Source organism: Aspergillus puulaauensis, chromosome 3, assembly GCF_016861865.1.
Source record: "Aspergillus puulaauensis MK2 DNA, chromosome 3, nearly complete sequence".
NCBI classification, from domain to species: domain Eukaryota; kingdom Fungi; phylum Ascomycota; class Eurotiomycetes; order Eurotiales; family Aspergillaceae; genus Aspergillus; species Aspergillus puulaauensis.
Window position 1 is genome coordinate 3,510,688 of NC_054859.1, and position 18,868 is coordinate 3,529,555.

Below are 18,868 nucleotides of genomic sequence, written 5' to 3' on the forward strand. Positions count from 1 at the left end.
GCATAATCGGCAGCGTGCTAGCCCTAGGTCTCATCCGGCGCAACATCAAAGTCCAGGTCTACGAGCAATCACGCTCCCTCCGCGAAATCGGTGCCGGGATCGCATTTACTGCGAATGCGAGGCGATGTCTAGGCCTGATTGATCCACGGCTGGACGACTGTGTGACTGCCGTCGGAACGGTTAACGGAGACCCAGCCAACCCGAATAATAACATGCAGTTCATCGATGGATACACCCATGACTCCGTCAAACATCATCTTCCGGGGGAGGATCTTGTTGGTAAGACGTTGTACAAGCTCCATGCCGGGCCCAGGGGGTTTGAGGGGTGTCATCGTGCGCACTTCCTGGAGCAGGTTATGAAACTCATGCCTGAGGGTGTCGTGCACTTGTCGAAGAGGCTGGATGGTTACCATGTTCCGTCAGAGGACGGGAAGGGCAGCGATTGTCGGAATGGGAAGATCAAACTCGTCTTTTGCGATGGCTCCACCGCTGAGGCAGATATCGGTATGTTCACTACCGCAGCTATACAAAGTCACACAGAGCCAGAGCCAGACATACACTAACAGACTCCAGTAATCGGCTGCGACGGTATCAAGTCGCGCGTCCGTGAGCTCCTCTTCGGGGCCAACAACCAAATCTCCCACCCGCACTATACCCACAAAGTCGCATACAGGGGTCTCATTCCCATGCAATTGGCAAAGGAACGCCTAGGCGCCTACCGCGCTCTCAACCAGCACATGTATGGCGGGCCTAATGCACATTTGTTACACTTTCCCGTCGCCGGCCAGGAACTCATGAATGTCGTTGCTTTTGTTGATGATCCTGATGAGTGGCCGCTTGATCGGAATATGACACAGCCTGCGACGCCGGGTGAATTGCAGGGTGCGTTTGCAGAATGGGGCCCGACGGTACGCGCGATCGTCGAGCTACTAACAGCGTCCGAGGGAATGGATAAGTGGGCGGTTTTTGATCATTTTGATTATCCTGCTCCAAGGTATGTTGGTGGCAAAAACGAGGGTGGGAAGGGAAGGGTCTGCATTGCCGGTGACGCGGCACATGCTAGTGCACCGCATCACGGTGCTGGGGCTGGAATTGGTGTTGAGGATGCTCTGGCATTGTCTATCTTACTTGAGCAGGCGGTTGGCGGTATCAAGTCTGGTAGTAGATCCAAGGAAGCTGCGCTGGGGGCTGCCCTTCAAGCATTTTCTAATGTCCGGTACGAGCGGTCCCAATGGCTTGTAAGGAGTAGTAGGGAAGTGTGCGAGACGTACGAATGGATCAACCCTAAGTGTGGGAAGGATATGGCCAAGGGGTTTGAGGATGTCGAGAAAAGGTCGCATAAGATCTGGTATTTTGATATTGAGGGAATGGTGGGCGAGTTGACCATGGAGTATTATATTCAAGCTCAGGATTGTTAGATTAACCTACCCGAGTTAGTTAAAGCTTTCCTGTTTGAGTGTTTGAATATGTTCAAAATTGTTTACCATATCTCGTGTGCATCGAGGTAAGATACCACCAGCCTTCAACTTTTCCCAATTAGGAAAATAGGGCTGCCAAGAGAAGGCGCAATATTACGCTTGGCCCAGGTCGGCCTGAAAATCCAATAACTTAATACTCCGTATGATCAGATTCTACAACTCGCATTTTTTATCTATTACTAGGCCGAAAAGATTGGAAAAGAAGAAATCTCACTCATGACTCCGAAAGGATCTCCCCAAGAATCGGGCTCCGGGTCAGCTCAAATGCTTCCTGAATGTACTCGCGCTCCAACGAAAATGGTCGAGCCATGAGATTCGGGATATACTTTCCTACAAGCTGCTCCACGTCAACATTATCCACAAGGAAGCCTGGCCGCAGGAGACACTGCCGGAATCTATCAACAGTATTCCGTAAATGGCTCGAGTGGAACGGGACATCGATTCCTTCAAGTGGAATGGTTGCCTTCCCGCGCTGAAGCTGGATGGGTCGTGGAAGTATTCTTGCGTCGGAAATAAGAGAGTCAATAACAGCTTCATACTGGCTTGGTGTTGCCGCAGCATCGTCGGGGCGGGCCGCGATATGATCGATCAATTTTTCCAAAACGTACAGGTTCGCTACCTAAAGGAATTATGAGAATAGTGCGGTATCTGAATCATGTGAGACCTACTGTTCCGGAGCATACATACTGCTCTCCCTCAATATTAAAATTGACGATTTCGAGCAATTCTTGACTCTGAGTGGCGATTTGGCGAACGAGGCAGCCGAGCGTGGATTGTGAAAAGCCTGCTATCTTTAGCCTTCATATACTCGGGTAGCTTTGGAGCGACGAGACGGCTTACCTTGTCCCACTCGTTTGGGGTTCATCGCCACCATCCCGTAAGTTGTCGCGCCTTGATCGTCGCGCGATACGGATGCCTGCATCACTGATCCTCGATAAAACGCGAGCTCAACAAGGGCACCCGTGGGTATCGAACGAGACAACGCAGATAAGGCTCCATATTCCCCAAGTGAGTGCCCGGCATATAAGGCTCCTTGTGACACAGAGCCCTTGGCGCGTAGTTCGGCAAATGCGGCGGCTTCGAATAAAAGAATTGCGGGTTGGGCAAACTGCGTCGAGTAGAGAAGACCCTTCGGGTGTGTAAATGTATAAGCAGTTGAGGTATGTGTGAGCCCAGCAAAGACAGGTTTTTGAATCTGTCTACCATCTGCCAGTACAACTTCTGTCGTGATATCTAGATACCTTTGTCTGATTCGGCGCCCGTTCTTGCCTCCAAAGTGGATGGTAAGAGATTTGGGATTATTTCGAACAATATCCAGAATGGACCATCCTATTTCACGCGTTAGACACTCCTTGGGGGAGTTACTTATGCAGAGGGCTTACCATAAGCATCATGCAGTTGTTGATCAATATCATCCCACACGGCCTTTGCAACTGTGCTTGCCTCATATAAATCCATGCCCATTCCTTTACTTTGGCTTCCTTGGCCAGTAAATAAATATGCAGTTCTAGGCTGCTCGGCCTCGGCTTCAGCTTCGAGAACTAGCTCCTCGTCGCCCTTGCGGGAAGCACGAATCATGAAGCGCATCCGCCCCTCAACCATGCCGACATGTTGAACCTTCACGATGAGCTTCTCATTGGGCATAACCATTTCAAGAAACCGAGCCTCGAATCGACGAAGCCTTTCTCGGTTCCCCTGCAGCCCCAGGTACTCTAATACTGCGTCCACGATGGCCGATGTACACATCCCATGGCATAGTGTCCCAGGGAGCCCGGCTAGACTGGCAAATATCGGGGACGTATGAATGGGGTTGAAGTCTTTGGACAGCTGCGCGTACGGTTGATTGCTTCGAGGCATCTGGATCTCCACGGAGGATTTTCCCGCCCAGCCTGGGTTGTCGAGTTCACTGTGTACTTGGGCCAGATTTCCTCTCCGTTCGAGGAAGTCAAGCACGGGGTTTCCCGTACATTTGCCCGTGAAATGCACAGCTCCAACCTCCTGTGTCTGGCCACAATTTGTTTCGATAGTGACCGTTCCTGTAACATGCAAATCTAGTACGCCGGAATCTTGGTACCTGGATATGCTCTCAAGAGTAAAAATAGCAGACTTTCCTACAAGGCTCATACCAGGTTGATGCCGCGTGAACCATGCCCTACTGAGGAGTATGGACTCTTCCATTTCTGACACGATATCGTACCTCCATACTTTCTCTTTGACCTTCCAAAATAGGCATTCAGGATTGCAGTGCCCTTTGCAGCCACGGAAAAGGAATGTCGACGTAACAGACATGACTGGTACGCCGCCCCGTAGGATCCGACCCTCTATAACGACTACTCTTCCCGGGTCGTCGTCATAGATCCCGCGGACACTTGATTCGGAGGTCACAGTTTCGCCCAGTCGCAGAGGGGCTGCATCAGAGCAATACTCAAACGAGTTCGAGCGATGGACCAGGCGAAGAAGATCGCCACCGACCTGAAACAGAGTTAATGGCTGGGATATAACATCCCACGTAATAATGATACCAAAACTAATTGGTAGCACATCTGTACTCATGACCATTTGTCGGCCGTCAATGAATGCTGGGCCTATGATCGCGGTGTACTCATCCAGCATATCTTGAGTCAATGTAATTTGTGGCCCATAGAAAGTGTCCTCCAAGGACTTTTGGGACCCAACTTGTTCTCCAAACCAGAGGTGGTTGTAGAATGATTTGATGCGCTCGTTGCGCCGTTCCATTGCCTCTCTTAGTCGGAGAGAGGTATTGGTTTCATCGAATTTATAAAACAACCTCAGTGGTTCGGACCCCTTCGGTGGATTGATTTCGATCAGAATATCAACGCCATTGTGACAGACAGCCTTCATCAACGGGGCTATCTGGTGCGACTCTTGAGTGGTCACCACTAATTCGCAGGCATCCGGGTCATATCCTATAGAGGCGTTGGGTACGGCTTGCATACACCAATGGAACAGGTTTTTCTGCCGTACACCCTCTTGTAAAAGAAAATTGTTCCCGAGAAGTGCTCGGATCCATGGGGGGTAAACACGTCTTTGTGTGATGTTAACGCCCCCTGATGAGAAGGAGGCATCATCAGAGGGGTCTGATAGTGAGGTTATTGATGTGCTTGATGTTTCCTCACTGAACTCCTTTCCGTTCGATGATACGCTTGACCAGGAGGCCGGCGTAACAAGCCCGCTCTCTAGGTCAGGGACCAACTCCTCTGCCATGGAATCTTCATGTAGTCTGCTAACAACTCCCTCGGTTATGGAGTTTAGGATGTATCCAGCAGGCTCACTTGGATATCGAGAATACTGCGCTGCAACAGGGCCATGCAATATGCATACTCTCTGAGCGTCGCGCCCCTCGACAGCATCAATATCTTCAGCCTGCCATAGCGAGTCTTTCTTAAAGTAGAACTCAAAGTCCTCGTCTAAAGTTGGGATAAAATTAACTGGCTTTCTCCCTGGCTGCTTACACTGCTTCAGGAAAAATGAAATATCCTCAGGGTTTAGCAGGTCATCTTCAGCCGTTGGACAGGCCTGGGCAAACGATTCCAGAAATCTATCCGGGGATTGTCTCAGTTTATCAATACCAAGTCCTGAGACATATATCGGGATAAATCGCAGCCGTTCCAGCCAACGTTTGGCGATTGTCATTGTAAGATCAATGTAGGATTCATCAATCCACCTGCTTTGAGCAATGTGCATTAGACCAACCAAGCGCGTTAAAACATCAAGATATGTCATTTCTTCAAGCTCGACAACTTGGCCTTTAGAGCCACGGCCGAACCACTGCTTTGCAAAATCGGCGTTCAATCTTTGGATAATTGAGTGGCGATGTCGGGCCAAATATTCTAGGCGTTCTTTTTTAGAAAGACTAAAGACAAGCCTGTCCATTTCAGCCCAAAGACGAACTCCCCGGGTCGCGATTTTATGGATAGGTTCGCCCATTTCAGATCTGACACTGAGTAGTCCTCCGGCTGGACCGGTGTATGTCTTTTCCCATTCAGTATCAGGGACTCCTGGTGTTGAAGCAATAATCCTCCTGGCGGCAAGTGAGGTATGAGCTTCCGTTGCAACCATCATGCGACTTCCCAGTAATATGCCATCAAACGGCATAGCAGGGTACCCCATTGCCGTAGACCAACGTCCGCTGAGGTAAGGGTAAACACTATCGCTATCTCCGAAGCCACTTCCAGCAACGATATAAATATTTGGCTGTTGTCGGATCAGCCCATACATCGCGATAATCGGGGCGTGGAAGTCTTCAAATGAATGATGACCTCCTCCTCGCCCCCCCGTCCATTGTAGTATAACCGGAAAAGACGGGTGCTTCCTGGCAATTTCCACTACTTGCCGTATTGCATCGGCAGACCCTGGCTTAAAGCCGATATGACGTAACCCTAGCGACTCTATGTAGGAGCTTGCGATGTCAAGTGAAGGAACACCCGCCCCTATTGTTAATCCATCTATGGGAACTCGTTTTTGTGAAAGGCGGCGCAAGAGGTTAATTTGCCATGACATAGATCGGGGGTTAGCGTAAATGAGGTTACAGGTAACTCCACGCCCTTGCTCGATATTGTTAACGAGCTTATCAATGGCCGCCTCCATTTTAGGTGCTGTATGGTACCCCCCTCCAGCAAGTTCCGCATGATATCCGGCATTCATTATTGAAGCCACGAAGTCTGGATGCACCGTCGTAGGGGTCATTCCTGCAACCATGATAGGTGGCGCTCTCAGTACCTGACTCAAGCGAGTCTCAAGCTGGCCGTTCCCTCCCGGCCTCAATTGTGGTTGAAACTGCTGGCCCCAACTTTTCAGTCTAGTCGACGAGTCCAAAAGACTCGAGGCGAACAAGTCGCGCATGGTTGCCATTTCAGGATCCCTCGCATCCAGCTCACTCGCCTGGACCACCCGGACGCCCCAGCCATCCCGTACTCGCTTTACCAATGGTGCAAGACCACCTCGATCGAATGTTAAAATGTGGGATGCAAAACTGCCTGCCAGTGCAGAAGGCCAATTGCATTCCTCGGACGCGATAGCATCTATAGCAATAGATAGTACATCTCCCTCTCGTTGACGTAGGTCCAGACCAGTTTGAGTGTGGTAGACAGGAATCGCCAATTGGTGTGAATATATGGGACGATCCAAAAAATATTTCTTAACGCGCGTCGCAGCTCGAGTAAGGTATGGGGTGTGAAATGGTGTGCTGACAGGAAGAAACCCATGTTGGACACATGGTTTCCGATCACTAAAAGGAATTCGGCTTTGGTCTTTGTCTTTGCTATTGATTTCCATCAGGCGCCCTTCCAGACACAGCAAAGAGGCGACTGGCCCGGCTATAACAAATTGATCAAAAGTATTAACAAGGGCCAGGAAAAGGCCCTTGTCTGCTGGTAGGCCCATATTGATATGGTTGATTACAGCCTCGATCTCCTTTCTCCGAAGGCCACGTACGTTCAGCATGTAAGATAGCGTATTTGCATTATCGTCTTCGACATACTTTGCAGCCGGGACGAAACTGTGGGGTGCGGCATGGTGACACTCCCAGCCAAGCCGGAATAGGACTTCCACAATTAGCTCGGCATTTTGGTAGAAGTTATCCCAGGAACCTGATGCTGCAATACCCATAGCTGCTAGAAGACCCTGCGAATGCCCGGTAGTGGCGTGCAACATGTATCTCAATTCACCTGGATGACACCCCGCAATATGGCATGTAACACAGTATCGAGCAAGACTGAGTGCGCCAATAATTGGAGCACTGACCGGGGCTGAAGAGATAAAGACAGTGTCAGGAACAGCTGCGGAACCGCTGATCCAGGCTTCGAGATCCAGCTGTTGTCCTCCATAATACGAATTGAACTCGTCCTGTGTGGAGAGGTCATAAAGACGAGAACCAATGACTCGAACGAGTCGGCGCAACATTGGTCTGTACGAAGTATAAAGTTCGCCGAATTCCCGAACGCACGTTCGACTTGACTCCCCTTGGCCTCCAAAAACAGCCATTGTCTGGAACTCGTTGGCTTTGACATGCTGGAAAAAGGCAGTAAGAGGCTGCCCTGAACTATCTCGACCACTCGCCTCAACGAACCGATAGTAAATTCCCAGCCACTGTTGTCTATCTTCTGACCTAGTAGTCAGGTCCGCAATGAGGGAGTGTATCTCGGTCCCGTATCCGAGGAATTCCGTTTCAAAAGCTCGTAAGACCGTAGAGGCGACATCCGGAGGGAGAGTTTGAGATGCGAGCAGGAAATTCAGAAACTCCAACGCCAATTCAAGCCCGCTGGAGCAGCCATTCTTGATAGAATGGGCGGAAAGGAAAGCATTTTGGTGCGACTCAATCAAGTGAAAATGTGAATCCGGGATTGAGAGCTTGAACTTGACGCCTCTGAAATGAAAGAAAAGACAAGCTTCTGCGGGGCAGGATGATGATGATGAAGAAGAAGAAGAAGATAACAAGGAAGGAAATGAAGGAGTAGAAGAATTGTTGATTGCACTCCGGAGCGTTGAGGGACCGAGGTCACGGGAGGCAGAAGCAGCCAACTCCTCTTCCACCATGTTGAAAGCTCTTTCTTTCTCTCTTCCTATCTCTATCTTTCACTGCCTACCAGCACGACAAAATGTAAAATCAAAAGTTGGCACAAACCACGAACCAGATTCCGGGTTCATATTCCTTGTCAACGGTCGGTACCACATTCGCATCCCAACTGGTACGCCTTCTGCAGAGTCTTAAGACCAGGAATATATTGAGCAGCTGCGTCCCTTGCTGGGGACAACCGTGACTGTACCAGTATAACTTGTCTTCGTGTGACTCTCTTGATAGTCAGAGCCTACATCAACCCTCTGCTTCTTCCGTGTTTCGGGTCTTTCATGGCTATAGTCTCTTATCTATATCGATTGTCACACATCGTTTAGGAGAGACTACGAATAAGGCCTCTCGGAGTTTTCCTTAAGGCAGTCCAACGTTGCACAACTCACATTAGAACCTGGAATACAGCTAAAAGCACCATCGGGGTCGGCCCAGAACAATGGTCTAATGTCTATGCACCTATACTGAGGCCTTTTTATGCCCAGGGCCACTCGGATGCGGATCTTGGTTCCATTTGCAAGGAAAAAGTCGTATATTGTGATCTCCGGGTTTCGCTTTCAGATTCGCTGCTTCTCTCTATGACTGGCTTAATCTGTAAATCCATGAATCTAGTATGGCTTTTTACCCTCCTGTGAAGGCCACCTCCTCCCAAAGCGAATATGAACCAAAAGAAAAGGAATTGGCCTTAAAGATTTTCATCGAAATTCTGTCGTGAGTATCTCCTTACACCAAAACTTGATGCCAATTATTCTGACTGTATAGATATCAACTGGCGTCCCCAGTGCGGTGGTAAATACGCTCCCATTTCTTGGCGTCGAGTCCTATTAACCCACATAGGGTCGAGACACAGCAGCAATTGCTTCAAAACGAAACATGCATTCAACGATTCATCGAAATTGGGCCCCGTACCACTCTCTCCACTATGGCGAAAAGGTCCGCCAATATCCACTCAAACTCCCATCCTTCAGCTAGATTGTCAAACCCAGAATTCCTTTCGTATCATGGCAATCGATCAGAGGTCTTGTATCAGTACAAGTCCACTCAAGCATCCGAGTCGCGGTCTCAATGTCCCGCCAATTGCATCATTGAGAATTCCACGACCCCTAGTGCTCCGAGACACCCTCCGTCTAGCTCCAACGGTCCGCTGCTAAGTGCGGTTCCTACCGCAGATCTGTCTCTCCAGGCGAGTCATGTTATACTTTCTATCATTGCTCAGAAGCTTAGGCGTCGCTTCGATCAAGTTCCGGTAGAAAAGACCATTCGAGACCTCTCTAATGGTACGTTCTATTTCTTTCTCATGCGCTTATTTCTAATTTAGTAGGCAAATCCACTCTTCAAAACGAATTGACTGGTGACCTTGTTGCCGAGTTCGGCCGAGTTCCGGAAGGCATCGAAGATAAGTCGTTATCCGCTCTGGGAGACTCACTGCAGGCACAGTTTAGTGGTGTCCCTGGCAAAACAATGTCTTTACTGATCTCCAGATTGGTATCGAGCAAGATGCCGGTGGGTTTTAATCAGAGAACCATCCAAGAATATCTGAACTCACGTTGGGGTCTTACAAAATCTCACGTCAGTATCCCGCTCTGTTTTTCGACAACTATGGAGCCTGTGAGTCGATTAGGAAGCGCCGATGAAGCGCGAAACTTTCTAGACGACTTGGTAAATAAATATGCGACCTACCAAGGTATATCGCTCGTGCCGTCGAACCTTACTCCTGACAGTCACGACTCTCATGGTCCAGCTGTCGTGGATATAGCTGGTCTGAATAACCTCAGCAAGCGACATTTGAAGCTCTATAGAGAACAATTTGATTCATTGGCAAAGTACCTCGATATTGAACCGTTTGCATCGCAGCAAGCTACCGCATATTCAACGGCGCGTACTTCCAGTCTGGAAGCAACAGTGGACTTACTGAAGGCGGAATTCGATGATAATTTCATCGAGGGTGTCCAGCCTATTTTTAATATAAAACAATTGCGCCAGTATGACTCCTGGTGGAACTGGTCTCGCGAGGAACTTGTACGGCTATTGAACGAAATTCATCAGGACCCTTCCAGCGCACATCATCCAGGGGTGAAAATCCGCATACAAGATCTGATGAATAAGTGGGAGCCTAGTTGTTCGGGTATTGTTCTCGCCCATCTAAACGGGCTACAAAGTCGGCTCAGCGGCCCATTCAATAAAATTCGACTTGTTCTGGAGCAGTTGATTGCCTTGGGCAACCAGGCTCTGTCGACAGACCCATTATTTGTCCACAATATTCCACCCATGGGTCCTCAAACAATCATCACTGAGAACGGTCGTCTTGCATATCGCGAGCACCCGCGGTCGATCGGCCATTATCCTGAAGCTGTGGCTTCGGGGCCAACTTGCGATGGCGATCACGCCGTAGCTCCATTCATTCACATCAAAACCAGATCTGACGGAGGAGACTGGAAATATAACTCCAGAACCACTAGTCTCTATCATTCTGTATTGGATGTGGGTGCCACGACTGGCTTTACCTTTGCTAACAAAACAGCCCTGGTAACGGGAGCTGGTCCCACCTCCATCGCAGCCAATATTATCCAAGGGCTATTGAGGGGCGGTGCTCGTATCATCGTCACAACGAGTCGGTCCATATCGCAGAGTGCAGTATTCTACCAGCAAATGTATCGCCAGTATGGGGCAAAGGGATCCTCCTTAGTGGTTTTGCCCTTGAACCAGGCGAGCAAGCAAGACTGCGAGAGGTTAGTGCAACATATTTATGGTGCTGACTCTCCAACCGATGGTGACTTGGATTATGTACTTCCATTCGCTGCTATCCCTCAATCTGGGGAACCGGACGGATTGGGGGGCCAGCAAGAACTTGCACTTAGAGCTATGCTTGTCAATATTCTACGCATTATTGGTTCTATTCGCCGAGAGAAAGAACGGCGGCGCATTGAGAATCGACCAACCATGGTTATTTTGCCGATGTCCTGTAATGAGGGTACATTTGGCAGTGATGGACTATATTCCGAGTCTAAAATAGGGTTGAAGGCCTTATTCAATCGGTTCTTCTCTGAAGGTTGGTCAAAGTATTTGACAGTATGTGGAGCGGTTATTGGATGGACAAGAGGCACTGCCATAATGCAATCTTCAAATGTTGTCGCGGAAGAAGTAGAGAAGTTGGGAGTTATGACTTTTACTCAGGCGGAGATGGCTTTTAATATTCTGGCCTTGATGACACCTGCACTGTCTTCTTTGGCCGAGGACGCACCGATTTACGCCGATTTAACGGGAGGGCTAGGTTCAATGTGGAACGTCAAATCGCATATTTCGGCGGCGCGAAAAGAAATATCTCATAAGCATCTGTTGCAAAAGGCGATAGCCGAAGAAAATGCTCGTGAAAAGGCTATGATGAGCAACGCATCTGAGACGAAGCCTGAGCAGGGGTTACCAACGAATACTCGACGGGCCAGACTAAGCATACCATTTCCACCACTATGTGACTTGGGCAGGGGCTACCCCAGTCTTGAAGGCATGATTGACCTTAGCCGCGTTACTGTGGTGGTAGGATACTCTGAACTAGGTCCATGGGGCAGTGCTCGCACGCGATGGGAGATTGAGCATCAGGGTGAATTTAGTCTTGAGGGCTACATTGAGATGGCGTGGATCATGGGTCTGATAAAGCACGTCGATGGGGAAGTTAAAGGCGAGCCCTATGTCGGGTGGGTGGATGCAGCGACAGGTTCGCCTATGCCGGACGACCAAGTGCCGCGAAAGTACCACCAACACATTATGGCCCACGCGGGTTTACGCGTGATTAAACCCACCGAGCATGATAGCTATGATCCATCACGCAAGGAGTTTCTACATGAGATCGCAGTAGAAGAAGCCCTGGCTCCGTTCGAGGCTTCAAAGTCTACTGCTGAAGCCTTGAAGTTACGGCATGGCGATAATGTCACTTTACTCCCCATTGCGGACTCCGATAACTATCAAGTATGCATTAAGAAAGGTGCTATTTTGATGGTACCCAAGGCTATTCCATTTGATCAAGTCGTCGCAGGAAGAATTCCCGATGGGTGGGATCCTGCTCGGTACGGGATCCCTGAGGACATTGTCCAACAAGTAGATACGACTACGTTATATGCACTCTGCTGTGTTTCGGATGCATTCCTATCGGCTGGGATCAAGGACCCCTACGAGATATACAAGCACATCCATGTTTCTGAGCTCGCCAACTGCCTTGGTTCTGGAGGTGGTCCAATGAAAGTTATTCAAACCATGTATCGTGACCGGTTTCTGGACCGCCAAATGAGAGGCGATATAATTCTCGAGCATTTTATGAATAGCATGGGAGCTTGGGTGAATATGCTACTTCTATCTGCTGCTGGCCCGCTTAAGACGCCGGTTGGTGCATGCGCTACAGCGATTGAATCTCTAGACATTGGGTGCGAAGCCATACAGTCCGGAAAATGCAAAATAGCCGTAGTTGGCGGCTGCGACGACTACGGCGAAGAGTTAGCATTCGAGTTTGCCAACATCAAAGCGACAGCCAACAGCACAGAAGAATTGGCTAAAGGAAGAAGACCAGCGGATATATCTCGCCCGACAGCCAGCTCACGGAGCGGGTTTGCAGAATCCTCAGGCTGCGGTGTACAAATTCTGATGAGCGCAGCACTTGCGATAGAAATGGGGCTGCCTATCTATGGGATTGTCGCCTATACTCATATGGCGAGCGACCAGACTGGCCGCTCTATTCCAGCACCGGGGAAAGGTATTCTGACGGCTGCTCGAGAGACCAGTCAGGCCAGACAATCACCTCTACTAGATCTGAAGTTCAGGCGCGCAGCTTTCGACACAGAGATTTCTGATGTTTTCAGAACCACGAATGCGCAATGGGACCTTGCTGGCCTAAATGTGAATAATACTATCAAAGGACGTATCCGTGATACCCAAAACCGCTGGGGGAACAATATCCGTCAATCAGAGCCAGGAATGTCCCCAATTCGAGCTAGCTTAGCCACTTGGGGGCTCACAATTGATGATATCAACATTGTTTCCATGCACGGGACCTCCACCAAAGCCAACGAAGTCAACGAGGGAGACGTCATCAACACCCAAATGGAGCACCTCGGCCGCCGAAAGGGGAGTCCGCTTCTCTCTGTCTGCCAGAAATCTCTAACAGGACATCCAAAGGCAGGCGCTGGTGCCTGGCAACTCAACGGCTGTCTTCAGATACTGCAAGACAATATCGTCCCTGGAAACCGCAACGCTGATAACATCGACAGCCAGCTGCGGCAATTCGAGCACCTACTCTACCCAGTGCAATCCATGAAAGTGGCAGAAGTCAGGGCAACCCTGCTCACATCATTTGGCTTCGGCCAAAAGGGTGCCATGAGTATCATAGTTTCACCGAAATATCTGTTTGCAGCGCTCCCCGCATCTGAATATCAAAGCTATCGCGCCCAGGTCACAAAACGACAGCGGTCAGCAATTCCAACTTTTGTTTCTCGCATAATAAAGAATAGCGTCGTGCAGGTTAAGAGCCATCCACCATGGCATGACCCGGAAGCCATGCGAGATTTCTTCCTCGATCCCACCGGCCGCGTTGTGGACGGACAAATATCGCACAAACCTGAAACACCCTACATGGCCGAAAATGCCGCGGGTGCTTCTACGTCAGTATCGGACACGCTGCAGGAAATGCTCGAAGCAACAAACAGGTCTTCTTCTTCTCCGGCAACATCCGTCGGTGTCGACATTGAGGATATTAGTAATGTCAACATCGAGAACACACAGTTCATTGATCGCAATTTCACCCAGGCAGAGCGTGAATACTGCTCCCAGTCAGCCAACCCTCAAGCCTCCTTTGCTGGACGTTGGAGCGCAAAGGAAGCTGTTTTCAAGAGCCTTCAGACTGCGTCGGCTGGTGCTGGTGCTCCGATGAATGAAATCGAGATTCTCAATGAGCAAGGTATCCCGAAAGTCGTGGTATGTCGTAGGCCCACCATTCTTTTTATTCTAGCTAACGAACTAAACTAGCTCCATGGTCACGCCCAAGAAGTTGCGGACTCAAACGGGATCACCAACATCGAGGTCACGATTAGCCACGGCGATAATACAGCGATTGCTGTCGCTTTGGCCAGCAAGAAGAATTATAGTACGGAGTAGATTAAGATCATCCCAGTCCTATCTACCAAATTAGAAATTAACGCTTCCGCCCAGAATGAGTACATCCAAGAGTACAACCATGACAGAAATTTTCATATGCCCAACATTCATCTGACGTAAATAGCCAAATCACCGAGATACTCGTCAGAGTCGTGCAGAGGTACGCTTGTGTAATGCTGCGCCATATTCCTCACCCGCTGCGAATCCGGATCAGTTGTAAACGGCCTGCCTCTTGATATTAGCCTTGCTTCCATCGCAGATAGAAAAGGAAGGATAAAACACTGACACAACCCAAAATTCCTCCCCGTCGCGCATTTTCTTCTCCCACCGCGCTTCCTTCTCTTCCAAGCTGACCGTATTCCAAATCATCGCCCCAGGCCACTGTACATCTGCGACAACCTGCTTGACGGGCACATTGGGACTGACACTGAAAACGAGGGTGTCTTCATCAATTTCCAGAAACCCTTTTGGGTCATCAAGCGGCTCAATCCCAATACTCCGGAGTAGTGCCTGGTCGACATCATTGTAAGCTGGATCCTGTGCGTAGCATCTGACCTCGTCGCCATCCACCTCCATCCCTGAATCCTTGCCACTACCACCATTTAGATCCCTGTCTCTGTTGCCGTTCCCATTTGTCGTGAATTCCAAACACCCATTGCCATTTCCATTCATCCCCCTCGCTCCAAGACTCGCTTTCAAAGCTTTAGCCATCGTCCGAACAGCCGCATGCTGCGCATGCGCTCTGGCACAATGATACTCATCCTCCAAAAAGCTCAGACTCCCCAGCCCAAATCCCACAATCTTCCTAATAGACCTACCCAGTGCGCCACTGGCCTTCAACTTCTCCAAACTTGCCACGAGCGTCCGGCACGTCTCGCTCTCTTCCCATCTCTCCACGCTTTGCGCGTATTTGCGCTCAACTTCGTCGAGTGGAGCCCTGGGGTAGAAATCTGCCGACGAGGTATAGCAGATAGAGACGGGACTGTTGTCGCGCAGGCTTATTTCGGGAAAAGACGGGTGGATGCATGTGAGATTTTGGATGCTGCTGTAGCCAATACGGTAGGTTGTGCTATTCCGGGTGCCCCAGGCAGAGTTGGGTCTGGTGTTAGGTCAACTCATCTACACCAGCTTTCTTGTGTGATTTCTCCTGTGGTAACCTTTCCTTTTTTTTTTTTTTTTTTTTTTTCGCTTTCATTTAAGGGGTTGGGGTAGGGCACGAGAAAAGAAAATATCTAACAAAAAACCCGCGAGGTACAGAAAAAGTAAATAAAGGAATAATGGCAGCAATTCAAAAAAGGTAGTTGCGTTCGTTTTGTTTGACAGGGCACTCACGCAAAATCCGCACACCAAGCTGGAACCTTCAGGCTGTACGTATGGCTCACATCATCCAGGTCATCAATGTGGACTTCCTCATTTCCCTGGTCAATCTGCGTATTTAAATCGGCAAGAAGATGGCGGGGGAATAGGGGTTTTCCCGAGTTGTAGATGTGCGCGAGGTGCTCGAGTTTTGTGTGGATTTTGGAGAGAGTGTCGTCGTCGCTGAAATCGTCAAGGATGGTGAGACCCATGCTGTCTCTGTCTTTCTCTTGTGAAGTTGGTAGGTCTGCTGGGGGTGATGGGGGCAGTTTTGGTAGAGGGAGGCCCGGGGACGTTTGGAGTGGGAGACAGTCCATTGTTATACGTGACAATGCTTGCTCCCGTCAGAAGGTGTGGATGACCTCAGGGAAAATATCTCCGGATGGGATAGGATGTCTGAGCTCGGTAGATCAGGATGTGAATGTGACCTATCTCGGTATATATATCGTCGCAACGGAGGCTCTCAGACCATCGCTCTGCCTCGGACACGACTAATTTAGCTGAAAAGCAAACCATTGTGCTGGCAGGCTGATTATCCCGCCCCCCCCTGTAATTTTTGCTTTTTTCTTGACAAAAAGAGAAAAAGGAAAAGAAAATCCCTCTTGTTTGTCATTACTTCAGGGCACTCGCAGTGATTGTCTGGCCTCACCGCTTGACACAGTGCTGGATTTCAAAATCTCCAATTCCAAGGCAAGAGGAGCGCTATAAGTGTGATCCAAGCAGCTGGGATTATTTCACAGTCATGATTGGCGCACAAGGGAATATCAGACGGATTAAATGATTGAATAGGAAAAGACCGTGCGCGCAGCCCGCCCTCTTCTGGGTCTCAGATGAGCCCTGACAGTTGGGTTCCTACGTCGGGAGAGGGATGTTGCTGGAGCCAGCGAAAATGGGCCCCGGCTGGCTTGGCCTAATGCCATGTAGGAAATTTGACTCGCATATCGCGGAGAATCGGATGGTAAGAAGAATCCAATTGTTTGGGGGGTCCATCCAGCATCGCCTCGTTCTGTTGGGCCGGAATGCGCTTGAGACCGTCTAGTCTATTTAGTGTGAGCGCTAGCAGCGCGGGCAACCTTAAGAAGCATGTGTTTGCGGAGGCTGGCTGTGCTCGAACTCAATGTTTGAAGACTCCATATGCCCTTTCAGGGTAGGATTCGAACCACGATGTTGAGATAACGTTGACCATGGACCATGGTTCATATGACCTCGGCAGATAACAAACTCCACCGCTACTACACATGATCGCCGGAGCGCGCCGCAGAGGATGCAGGAGGTCCGCCAGACGGTCAGAGCCATCATCTGGGCTGTGACCCGTATCCTGCGGGCCTGCGGCTGAACTGTTGGGAGGGATGTATCGCCTAAATGAAGGGAATTCGACTGCGCCGCTTTCCCAAACAATCGCTGCCGCTGATCATGCCAGACCGCTCCGACGGGCCCGCCACGAGTGCATGAGGATCTGGTCAATTGGGAGGTTAATAACGGTCATTTCTATCAGCCAGGCAGCGTCAGTGGTTAGGGCCCTTGCGGTATCCGAAAGATTTTGACGAATGTAAGATGGCCGTATGCTGCTCTTCCATTTGAATTTGTCAACCAGGGCGATTTGACCATCTATCTGCGCATGGAAGAGTGGACATCATGAGGGGAGGCCAAGAACTTGACAAGTGCGTATTTCAATGGCCCGTGGTCTGTTGCCATAAATCGGACATAGTTGATGACTGAGTCCCCGGTCGGCCATGTCAACTTTTCTGCGGTCTAAGGCGGGAGAGATGTATGGACTAAGTGAAACCACACAGTTCATTGAACCAGACCTCCAAGCCGAATTGGCGAGGATGATTTGGTGAATTCATGTCAGCCTCGACCACAGGCCCGGCCCACTAATGTCGGTGAGAATAATGTCAGTAACAATCACCAACGCCTGCCTACTTCGCATCAATTCTCCAGCTCAGCGCCGCGATGTCAGCCGGTCCCGCGCGAGAGCACCTTCCGCCGTCCGGCAATGATCCCCTCCCAGTCAGTCACCTTCTATCTGAGCCTGTACAACATCCCAAAGGCTTTCGTCCCAGGACCGTTTCACAGGTCCCGTTGTGCTTACGACCCATGTCTTGCTGACAGGGTCGTACTTCTCCCCTTTTGTGCCATCTGGATACAAGACCAGCCAAAGGTTACCCGACGAGGAGTCCCACTCGTCGACAAAGCCATCCTCCGTCCCCAAAAGACAGTGTCTGATCCCGCATGATCGATCCGTGTACAATTAAGACCCATTCCCCAAGGCCGCGGCAGCCTGGAGCACTGCCTAACCGCAGGATCAACCCACCGTCTGACATCTGTTTCATCCACTTCCTCAGCAGGAAGGACACCACATATCCACTAGGGCTTATTCTGCGAGCCATCCAATATATCAGTTATAGCCCCACGCACAGCACACGCCTCGTCCGTCCTTCGTAGTGTTTCGAACGCGACATAGTTCCACCTGGCCCCACTATTCACAATCATCAGCAAACACCCCGAGTCTTTGCGCATGTCATTCTCTTAAAGCATCTTATTGATCGATCCCAGCTGAATTTATACCCGTGTACTCCGCCGCGATAGGGAATTTTGTCGCACCGTAGGCTCCTAGTGACAGCGCAACGCGACACGAAGGTTGACAGTCCGCTGCAGGATAGAATCACGCTCCGAACCAGCGGAATGGCGGATCGCATGCACCGTTTCGAATCGTTGATCGTGTGACTCGCATCAGTTCTTGCGAAACCCTCGATACTGGATTGGTAAGTTGCTGTTAGGAGGATGTCGGCTCCAGCGTCGTAGAAGGCGCGGTGAGCGGGTTGCAGTGCGGCGGGGGAAGAGATGACCATAGCGATGGGAGGTTTCGGTAGCGACTGTGGTGTTGAAGGGAGGGGATTCAAGAGTGATCCAAAGACGGCCGTCTAGGAGGGGGATTCGCATGTTGTCTTTGTGGCTTTTGGGCTGATGTTGTTTCCAAATTCTGATGCAATTGTTTGTTGTGGGAGATAACACTGCTGCTGATCAATAAGGCGTTAACTACGTACATGCAAGCTGGCGAGGACGATTATACTTGACAAAGTACGGTGTATACGATAGCTATGCATAGCTGTGTTGAATAACTAATATTGGGCATGCGAAGTTAAACTTAGACCAGTATTGTCCGTTTTGCTAGGGACATCGAACTGGCACGTTGCCTTTGGTGTTGATGTTGCAGCCTCAGGCACCAAGTATATGACTACTTTTTCTTTCCCTCTCTTTTCCCTCCTGCATCAAAGTTGATTCCTCAGCTTTCAAGGTTCAGGCCCAC

The 18,868-nt window shown here is 49.9% G+C and overlaps 3 protein-coding genes across 3 annotated transcripts; 1 reads left to right on the forward strand and 2 right to left on the reverse strand.

The window, feature by feature from the left end:
• Nucleotides 1-1,692: 1,692 nt before the first annotated feature.
• APUU_31411A (putative PKS/NRPS-like protein biosynthetic cluster) lies at nt 1,693-8,033 on the reverse strand (the record flags this gene model as incomplete). The annotated part of the gene is made up of 4 exons (XM_041702613.1): nt 1,693-2,097; nt 2,147-2,262; nt 2,319-2,807; nt 2,861-8,033. The coding sequence occupies 4 exons, from the start codon at nt 8,031-8,033 to the stop codon at nt 1,693-1,695; spliced, it is 6,183 nt and encodes a 2,060-aa protein (XP_041555380.1).
• A 644-nt stretch (nt 8,034-8,677) lies between these two features.
• APUU_31412S (uncharacterized protein) lies at nt 8,678-14,202 on the forward strand (the record flags this gene model as incomplete). The annotated part of the gene is made up of 5 exons (XM_041702614.1): nt 8,678-8,775; nt 8,827-8,853; nt 8,902-9,341; nt 9,386-14,022; nt 14,074-14,202. The coding sequence occupies 5 exons, from the start codon at nt 8,678-8,680 to the stop codon at nt 14,200-14,202; spliced, it is 5,331 nt and encodes a 1,776-aa protein (XP_041555381.1).
• Nucleotides 14,203-14,309: 107 nt separating this feature from the next.
• APUU_31413A (SRR1 family protein) lies at nt 14,310-15,875 on the reverse strand (the record flags this gene model as incomplete). The annotated part of the gene is made up of 3 exons (XM_041702615.1): nt 14,310-14,427; nt 14,489-15,271; nt 15,535-15,875. 3 exons carry the CDS (start codon nt 15,873-15,875, stop codon nt 14,310-14,312), a joined length of 1,242 nt encoding a protein of 413 aa, XP_041555382.1.
• Nucleotides 15,876-18,868: the final 2,993 nt, after the last annotated feature.